Genomic DNA, 9,416 nt, shown 5'->3' with positions numbered 1-9,416 from the left:
CTGTGAGAGGGAAGTAAGGGGAGAGGCGAGGATGAATCTGAGTGGCTGGCAGGGATCCACGTGGAAATGGCCGGGAGGGCACTTTCAAGTTAGAAATGGGGAGCTCAGGTACAGGTGAGACGGGGGTGAAACTCAAGTCTCCTGAAGAGGAAACTATGGAGAAGGAAGACTGGGCGGAGAAAGGGAGCCAGGCTGGAGGACAGGAGACATCAGAGCACGTTCTGTAGAAGCTCAGAGAATGGTTCTCAAGGAGGGGAGGGAGGAGTGGCTCTTCTGTGCCAAGTGTTAATGAAGCTTCTAGAGCTCTGAGAATTGGGCAGGGAGCACAGGATCATCCAGGTAAAGAGGGAGCATTCGCAATGCGTTGCCCTGGTCACCCCGCCTCTCCCAGAAGCTTACCGTTTCTCACCTTCCTGGCCAAAAACATCCCCCGAGGCCCCAACAGCGGGTCTGCAGCAGCCGGCCATCCCTGTGCCGTCAGAGGGAAGAAGCCCAGCTCCTCTGCCTGGAATCAGTGGCCGCCCATCCTGGGCAACTGACTCATGGTGCAAAGACAGCATCGCCTTCGAGCTGCAGAGATGAAAGCGGCCACAGCCACTGAGGGTAGGCAGGTGGTGGGTGAGCAGGCAGGGGCAGGCCCGCCTGACATCTGAGCACTTAGGAAGCTCCTCCCTTACGCCTCCCAGGTGGAAGGCACCTCTCCCATGCAGCTTCCTGCAGGAGTGGGAGGAAGCCTCTCTGTTTCAATGAAGCCCAGCCCTGGAGAAAGCTGTGCTCCTTTTGGGAGAAGAGGACCCTTCAAGTATTGCTGACTGCAGGCCCCAGGACCTGCCCCCACTGCTGCTTTGGGCTGGGCCTCAGCGAGGGGTTCTAGCCACTGGGGCTTGGGCCATGTCCAGGGAGCAGTGAGGAGGCTCCAGAAACCAAGGTGCAACCAACTTGATCCAGGAACACCTGTGCCACCTACCCCCATTAACTTTTTGTATTAGCTTTTCCCTCCTCAGGCCTTCCTGCATCCCTGCCCTGATAGAAAGGTATAAAGTTCAGGGGCGGTGTGATTGGGAGAGGAATGAATGGGTGGGAATGGATACAGCTAGAAGGGAGGCAGCTGTGAGGAAGCAGACAGAGTTTGGAGTCAGGTGGGCTATTCTGAGCAATTCACCTTTCTTCTTGGAGCCTTAATTTTCTCATCAGCAACATGGAATTAAGCGTATTACAAGGCCAACACATTTCAGAGGACTGTCGTGAGTAAACGAGGGAAGGAACGAACTTTCCAAACTGTCAAAATTAAGCATTGGTGGTTACCATGACCACCGTTGCATCAGGAGTGCTCAGTGTGAAGTCCACGGAGCCCAGTTTGGGGTGGGGGTGGTCTGTGGAGTGCCTGAAATAATGTGTAAAAATGCATGTGGGGCATCTTTCTGGGGTGAGGATCCATGGCTCTCGTCAGCTTTTTTTTTTTTTTTTTTGTGGTACGCGGGCCTCTCACTGTTGTGGCCTCTCCTGTTGCGGAGCACAGGCTCCGGACGCGCAGGCTCAGCGGCCATGGCTCACGGGCCTAGCTGCTCCGCGGCACGTGGGATCTTCCCGGACCGGGGCACGAACCCATGTCCCCTGCATCGGCAGGCAGACTCTCAACCACTGCGCCACCAGGGAAGCCCTCCCCATCACTTTTGAGATGAGTTAGCCGAGACCCAAGGTCACACAGCTTGTCAGAGGCAAGGCCAGATGTGGGACCCTGATGCCCCAACCCTCCGCTCCCGCTGCCCCTTCCTTGTCAGGCGAGGGGAAAGAAGAGTTAGGAGGGAACAGGGGTGGGGCTGGGGGTGGAGGAGCAGCCAGAGGCAGGGCCCTGTCCTCACTGTTACCAGATGAGGGCCTCGCAGTACAGGGCAGGGGACGCTGAGAGACAGAACAGGGAGCCCCAGGATGGGAGAGGGAGGCCCTTCCTGGAAGCACAAGTTGCTGAATAAGTGAGTCGTCCTCCCAGCCTCCCTTTCCCAACAACCCCCCACAAAAGGCTCAGACACAGGAAACACAAGGAACGCACTCCCTCACACTGTCTTGAGATGACCTCTGGTTCTCAGTTTCCTCTTCTGGGAAATTTAAAGATGCCACGTCAAAGCTTTACGGAAAACCGTGAAGGGCCACATGCCAACGTAAGGTAGTCATCACCCAAAGATGGAGCTTCCTGAGCGACTCCTGAGTACCAGACACGTGCTGGATGCTTGGCCTAAATCGGCATAAACGTCACCCCTTCAAGAGGCCTCCCCTGACCAGCCAGTCAAAGTAAATCCACCTCTCTCTCCCACCCTCTAGTTATTCTCATAGTGTCTGTTCCTTCCCTTCCTACCACTTATTATAATAGAGGCTGTTTCTGTGCATTCCTTCCATCCTCTCTCCTCCACGAGACTACTGTCTTGCCATGGACAGGAGGCATGTCAGTGTGTTGATGGCTGTATATCCGTACTAAGCACAGTGCCTGCCATCTAGTAGTCACTCAAATCCTTGTTAAATGAACGCATGACTGTCTCTAGTCTTCACAACAGCCTTATGAGGTAGGTTATCAAGCTCACTGTACAGAAGAAGAAACTGAGGTTCAGAGAGTCAGAGACTTGCTTAAGGGCACAGTTTGTTATCACCAGACTTCAGCTCTGCTCCTTCCCCTTGAAGGACTTGGAGAATGAGAAGACCTAAGGGTCAGAGAGAGAGTTGGGTCCAGCATAATGGCTCCAGTTCAGCCACCACCCTGTGCTCAGCCTTCCCCCGCTGAGCTCCCCCAACCTCTGATCATATCCCAGTAGCTCCCAGTCATCAATCCATAGCCACAGAGCTGGAGGCCATCCAAACTGGCCTGTTTATTTCCCAAGCCAAGAGCGAATCAGTCCTTCCCTGCCCACCCCAGAGCAAGATACAGTTGGGAATCCACACCCCACCCCTCAAGCCTTAACACAGCAGATAAATTAGTGAACTCTTTTATAAAACATTGTACAGGGAAAATACATACATATATATAGAGCCAGTGCTGGCACTGGGGTGGGGTTCGCTTCTTAGACACAGGTAACCGGATCCTGCCCCATCAGGGTGCCCACCCACCCCTGCACTCTCTTTCCCTAAAGTGGTCATCTGCTATCCCCACACCCCAGTACCCTGGCTGGTTAGCACAAATCATAGAGGTCCATCATCGTGCCCCCAAAGGGAACTGCTTCCTGGCTGCCCCTACCAGCCTGCTCCTCTGAGGTGGGCACCCCCTGCCCCTCCTCCTTACCCAGGTAGCCTTCCTTGGCCTGGCCCCAGGAATTCGGCCCACCAAGACCTGAAGACAGAAGATTGACCAAAGAATATTGTTTCCTGATATGTCTGGTGAGCATATATTATCTAAACCAGGACTTTTTTGAAAGTGGAAGGGGTTCTCACTCACTGGAAAACAGGCATAAACCCAGACTTCCCAGCAAAGTACAAATGGTCACCCTACCGATAGGGCTCCCCTCCTCTGAACTGGCCCAGTCCTGCCACTCTTGACTTTCCAAAACACGTTCCATACTTGGAGCAAACTCCTCTCAGACCTCTATTCCCATCTCTATCACCTTCTACTCTACAAGGCCTTCTGGCATCTTGGTTACACATTCTAAGGCCTCAGTAATATTGGAGACCTGTAGTATTGGGGTTGGGAGGGGTGGTTGGGAATGATGCCCCTCCAAATCCCATACAGGACCTGGCCAGGTAAGGCCTTTGGTGTCAAGCCCCAGGCTTTCTGGCTCCTTGGGCCTGATCCCCCAAATCATGGCTGCCTGGGTCTGAATAGAAAAGCAAGCCTTAATCCTCTGTCTTCCATCCCAAACCTGCCACGTCTTCTCTCTCTAGGCCTTTCTGTAGCTCAGGGCCAGGGAGAAATGAACCCCCAGTACCCCTATCCCCACCCTTGGTCAATGCAAAGCACTTTGTTCCAGTACCTTCTCTACATGTTATGTATGCATATTCCTGCTCACACCTCAGTGTGGCTTCTATGCTAGGAACCCCAGGTGTCGCCTCTGGGAGTGGCAACTGGTGGACTGGTGGAGGCTGAGGAGGTCAACCTGTAGCACCCTGCACCCCCAACCCAGATAGGGCTGGGCCTCAGCCCCTCATGAGGGCCTGACCAGCAGTCACAGCCATCCTGATGGGTTCCCTTCTGAGTGAGCGCTCCAGCCCTTGCTTTTAGAACCTGCTCGGTAGGCTTGCTTGGAAAACTGCTTTCAATAAGCCTTGCTAAAGCAAATAGTACCAGACAGTGAAAACTCAGGCTCCAGCTCCTTAAAGGTCCCTCCTCTCCTCCCTCCTTCCCCCTCCCACCCCCATCTGCAGACAGTCCACAGCCACACCAGTGCTTTGGGAAACAGAAGTTCAGTCTTACTGGGCCCACTGCTTCACTCATTGTCCCCCTGTCTGTCTTTGGGAAACAGACTCCTCTGTGTCTCAGTGAGGCTACTTAACACCTGCTGCGTCCCTCCCACCCCCACAAAAACAAGTGCCTGGATCCGACCCCTTGGAGAGGAACTGAGAAAACCCTGGGCTCAGGATGGGGCCTTCCGATGGGCCCCCGAGTAGGCATAGGAGATGGGATGGTGGGTCCCAGGCCTCACGGTGAATGTGTTGATGGAGCTTCCATAGTGGGGGTTGCTGTGGGGAGACCTGGTGGGGAGCAGGAGAGAGATGAGGTTAATATCTGGTTAACCAACACCCCTTCCATCTCCCCCAGGGCACAAGAGGAAGGACGTGGCTCAGTGCGATGGAGCTGCCCCACAAGCTCAGGGCTCACCATCCCCAGAGTGGGACCCCAGTATTGACTCACCAGATACAGGGCTTCCCTCCTGTCTAGGCCCTGATGCCAGAGTACATGCCTCATACCCTTCCGCTCAGAACCCGTCCCTCCTAGCCTGGCTGTGGACGCGTCTCTGTGATGGGAAATCCCAGCACCCAAGGACCACTCAGGTCTCCCCCCACCCCGCGCTGGGGCTCCAGGGAGTGGGAGAGAGGAGAGAGAAGAGGGAGCTGGTGGGGAAAGCAGGAGGAGGGGGAAAGAGAAAACAAAGGAGATAACGGGATATAAGGAAGCAGATAAAGGAAGCGCCAAAGGCGCCCTCTCCAGGCGAAGTGTGCCTCCCTCCCCCTTCTCTCTGCCCTGAGAGCCAGAGGGGAGAAAACCAAATGTCCCAGACTGATGGCCGTGGCCTGGCCAGCTCCTCCGTGGTCCAGGGGAGAGCCTCCCTCTCCCCTGGCTTCCCAGCCCAGGCTCCCGCCATCACCCTGGCCCGCAACTCACCTGCGGGTAGCTGGGGCGCAGCCGCAGTTGCCGCAGTTGCCGCCGCCGGGCGCTTTGTACTTGGCCTCTCCGCGGAGGCCGCCCTCCAGGGGCATATTCCACGCGTGCAGGCCGGCGAGGGGCGCGCGGCCCGTCGAGCTGACGCGCCGCATCTCCAGGCCTCCGGGCGCTGCGAAAGGTCCTCTGGGATGTGGCCCGAAGCAGCTAGGGGAGGTCGGGCTGCGGCCAGTGCCGCCCCGGGGCAGCCTGGGGCTGCGGTGGGTCTCCTCGACGACGTACATGCGCTTCTTGATAAGCGAACGGGCCCCGCCCGAGAAACGGTCCAGGCCTCTGGCGGCCCCGGCGGGGCCCGCACTGGCGGAAAAGCGCGAGGAGCCGTGAGCGGGGCCCGCGTCCGCGAGCTGCCCCAAGTCTGAGAAGTTGTTCTGGTGAGGGGAGCTCCGGCGCCCCAGATACTGCAGGGCGCGGGGCGGGGGCTCAGGGTAATTGCTGAATTCTGGTGGCGGTGGGATGACCTCAAGGTTGAACTCCTCCTCCCTCTTGTGGGAAGGAGAAGGAGGGGAAGAGGAGGACTTGGGCAGCAGGCGGCCCTGGGGGAGGCTGGAGGGCACTGGTCTTTCCCAAGCCACGGGGGCCTGCGGCTCCGTCTTTGTCCAGCTGTACCCGCGGCTGGGCTCCGTGCCCTCTGGGTCTCTGCGGGGCTGGGGCTTCCACTGACTGGGTACCTTGGGCTGTCCTGGCAAGGTTAGCTGGGGGTCCTTCTCAGTCTCCTTGGGTACCTTGGGGACCACTGTGAAGGAGTTGGGCTGGCCGTCGTTGTAGAAGATGGTGTCAGAGCCTGCCCCGGGCTGGCTGTGGCCACAGAGACTCCCTGGCAGGGAGGACTGGCCCAGGGCAGCCCCTCTGGACCTCCCCTTCTGTGCCCTCTGCCTGGCTGCAAGGAGCAGAGCCATCGGGGAGCCCTGCTCCACCACCTGCCCTGTCACTGGATGCCTGAGGAGTTCCTCAGCAGGCTGGGCTGAGGCAGGGGGGTTGGCTGGCAGCTTCCGGGGCTCCTTCACCTCCACAGGCTCCCATGACCCTACAGCCTCTCCTCTGGACAGGATGGGCGTCACCACGGCCAGATCTCTGCTGGGGATGTTCTGGCTGCGATGGGGCTTATAGAGAAATGGCACCTCTTCTCGGCCAGGGGATATCTTTGCGGGGAGGGCTGGAGATGAGAGGGCTCCCTGTGTAGGCTTACTGGTCTCTGAGGAGCGCCCTCCTGCCTCTGGCTTGGAGGGCACTGCAACTTCTTGAGGTTCTGGCTTCTCCCGCTGCCCAGCTGGGACTAGGTTCTTCTCTGCTATCAGTTGGGATGATGTGGTGGGCAGAGGTGTGGCCTTGAGTGGTGTGGCTGGTCCAGGTGTGGCTGGCTCAGGTGTGGCCTTGGGTGGTGTGGCTGGTCCAGGTGTGGCTGGCTCAGGTGTGGCCTTGGGTGGTGTGGCTGGTCCAGGTATGGCTGGCTCAGGTGTGGCCTTGGGTGGTGTGGCTGGTCCAGGTGTGGCTGGCTCAGGTGTGGCCTTGGGTGGTGTGGCTGGTCCAGGTGTGGCTGGCTCAGGTGTGGCCCTGGGTGGTGTGGCTGGTCCAGGTGTAGCTGGCTCAGGTGTGGCCCCGGGTGGTATGGCTGGTCCAGGCGTGGCCTTGGACTGGAGTGGTGTGGTTGGCAGAGGGGTGGTGGATAGAGGTGGCAGATTCTTGGCCGCGGGCTTGGAGAATTTGCCGTTATCAGCCCTGTTTTCAAAGATTCTTACCCCTTCTAGCTGAGGTTTGGGAGGCAGAGACCCTCTGCTGGGCTTGGCTTCCTTCTCTGCTGACGAGGAAAGCTGGGCCTCCAACTTATTCCGGATCTGCCGGATGCTAGGAGTTGGCGAGTCTTGGGGGATGTAGTCCAAAGGAGGGAGGGTCAGGCTGGTGGCAGCCTTCCTCTCTGGCTGGCTGCAAGGACTCTCCTCAGGAACACTTGGGGGCGCCTCCTTCTCTGGCAGGCTGGGGCCCTTCTGGCTCTCCTTTCCCTGAGAGGATGCAGTTGGGCCTGGTCTGTGACTGGCAAACCGGTCCTGTCTCCTGGAGCCACAGAGATAGGCTGACAGCTCGTTCCGCAGCTTTGCCATCTGGCTGGGATCCCACCAGTCCACGGACTCTGAAGAGGCTGTGTCCTCTGGGCTGGGGGGGTCAAGTTTGGGTTTGGGAGCAGGAGAGCTGGACTTGGGTCTTTTCATAACCCCAGCCAGGGGAGGGGCTGCCTTCTCAGCAGATGGCAAAGGAGGGGCAGCTGGGGGCAGGGGGGGGGCCGGGGGAGGGGGTGGGAGTGGAGGAGGGGGCAGGGGAGAGGCTGCAGGTGGAGTCTCGGCTTGTTCACTTGTCCAGGCCTGGGACTGGCCCGGCCTCGGACTGGCTGGTGCCGTAGCCCTGGGCTCCTCAGGATGGTCTGCTTCAGTGGCCCTGTCGGGGTAGACCTGGGACGCGGGGCGGATGTGAAAGCTGGGAGGCAGTGGGAGTCGACTGGGGGCCTTCTTGGTGGCCTCTCTTTCCTCAGGAAGAGCCCCTTGTGCTTCCTGAGAGGAGATGGATGAAGTCCTGACTGGGGTTGGGGGAGGCACCTTGAGCGAGCTGGGGAAGGTGAGGTGGGTCTCCGGTCCCAGGAGGCTCCCCTTGGGCTCAGCAGGGCTCCCGGAGGGGCTGCCTCTGGGGACCTCTGGCTGCCTGTCACTCAGCGCTACCTCTGATTTCCACTTGGTGACACCCGCAGCGGGGAAGGGGTGAGTCCCCGGTGTACGAGGAGACACTGGAGCTGGGGGAGCCGGGGCTGGCAAAAGGGGTAGGGGGGGCGCAGGGGGAATGAAGTCCGGAGGGGTGGGTGTGGATGGGGAGGGAAGGCAGGGTGCGGTGGATAGGGCCCCCATTACTGGGGGCAGAGGTGGAGCCATGCTGGGCGGGGACGGGGGTTCCAGCAGCAGCGGGGGAGGCGGGGGAGCCGTGGAAGGTGGAGGTGGTGGTGAGGGCTCCTCTTGAGGCTGCGGAGCGTCTGAGGGTGGTGCCGGGGCTGGGCCCGGGGGTGGCGGGGGGATGAGCAAGTCTTGGCCATACTGCCCAGGCCTCAGGTCCCCCACAGAGCTGTATAATCGGAGGTTGCCATTGATAAGCTTGCTGGTGCCTGCAAGGAGGGAGAGGCAGAGATGAGAAGGGCGAGAAGGCAGCCGGGCTTGCCCATCTCCAAGTGCCCAGGGCAGGGCGGGGTGGGCTCCTGAGGGAGTAGCTGGCCGGTGTCATGTCTTTCCTTTTGAACAGCACGTGAGGAGCAGCCATGTCTCGAGTCTCCTGAGCTCTCCTGGGAGTGACCCTCTTCTTTCTGGGGAGGGGCCCCTGCCTGTCCCTGGCACAGCCTCTGGAGCCTGTGCTAAATCTTCTCCATAGGCTCCCGAGGCTCACCCTTCTCTGCCCCACTCACAGTCCTGTATATAATCCCTTTACTAAACTCTCTTCAGTTAGGCCCTTCAAGGGCACCAAGTGTTTCTTACAGGTGCCTTGGCTGGTACAAAGCCAGAAAGGCCAGGGTTCAAATCCTGGCTCTTCCACTTACTAAATGTGTAACCTGAGACACACTCATTAACCTTGCTGAGCCTCAGTTTCATCATCTGAAAAATGGGAACAATGTCAGCACTTACCTCATAAAGCTGTTGTGAGGATTAAGCAAGAGAATTCATGTAAATGCATGGCAAGAGCTTATCAGGTGCTAGGCCCATAGTAGGTGCTTAACAAATGGTAATTGCTTTGACTACTACCACCTGTGCTTACCTTTTCATTCAGCCGTAAGACAGACAGGGAAGGTGGCAGAGATAGGAAGTCATGGATGGGGGTGGGGGCCTGGAGACCTCAGTAAGGAAGTCTGGGTGAAAGTTTGGGAGGGAGAAATTTGCATGAGCACCTCCTGCTTTCTAAAGATCCTGAATCTACCAAGAACCCAGCTTTCCACCTCACAGAGAACTTCTGGAACAGATTCTGGACTGCAGGATGGATGGGGGTCTGTGGAAATGAGGTGACCTGGACGATCGAGGCACCAGAGAGATGCTGA

The 9,416-nt window shown here is 58.3% G+C and overlaps 1 protein-coding gene across 13 annotated transcripts in view; it reads right to left on the bottom strand.

Annotated features, from left to right (window-relative positions):
* C10H6orf132 (chromosome 10 C6orf132 homolog) overlaps positions 1 to 9,416 on the bottom strand; it is a 40,918-nt gene that overhangs the window by 10,847 nt on the left and 20,655 nt on the right. For 8 of the 13 annotated variants that reach the window (XR_016394616.1, XR_016394617.1, XR_016394618.1 and 5 more), the window contains 2 exons: positions 5,303 to 8,498; positions 400 to 597 (listed from right to left, as the gene is read on the bottom strand). Coding sequence is in view for 10 of the 13 variants with exons in the window: in XM_089918746.1 (XP_089774872.1) it covers positions 400 to 597; positions 5,303 to 8,498 (3,394 nt within the window). In the remaining 3 variants the exon portion in view is untranslated. Of the gene's footprint in view, positions 1 to 399; positions 598 to 2,826; positions 4,672 to 5,302; positions 8,499 to 9,416 lie in introns of those variants that run through there. The other 5 variants (XM_089918745.1, XM_089918750.1, XM_089918742.1 and 2 more) reach the window with 4 other exon arrangements.

The sequence above is a fragment of the Delphinapterus leucas genome, chromosome 10 (assembly GCF_059928025.1).
Source record: "Delphinapterus leucas isolate spDelLeu-1000000601 "Yukka" chromosome 10, BTC_Dleu_Yukka2, whole genome shotgun sequence".
NCBI lineage: Eukaryota > Metazoa > Chordata > Mammalia > Artiodactyla > Monodontidae > Delphinapterus > Delphinapterus leucas.
Note: the sequence above shows the minus strand (reverse complement) of the source record. Positions and strands in the feature narration are given on the sequence as shown.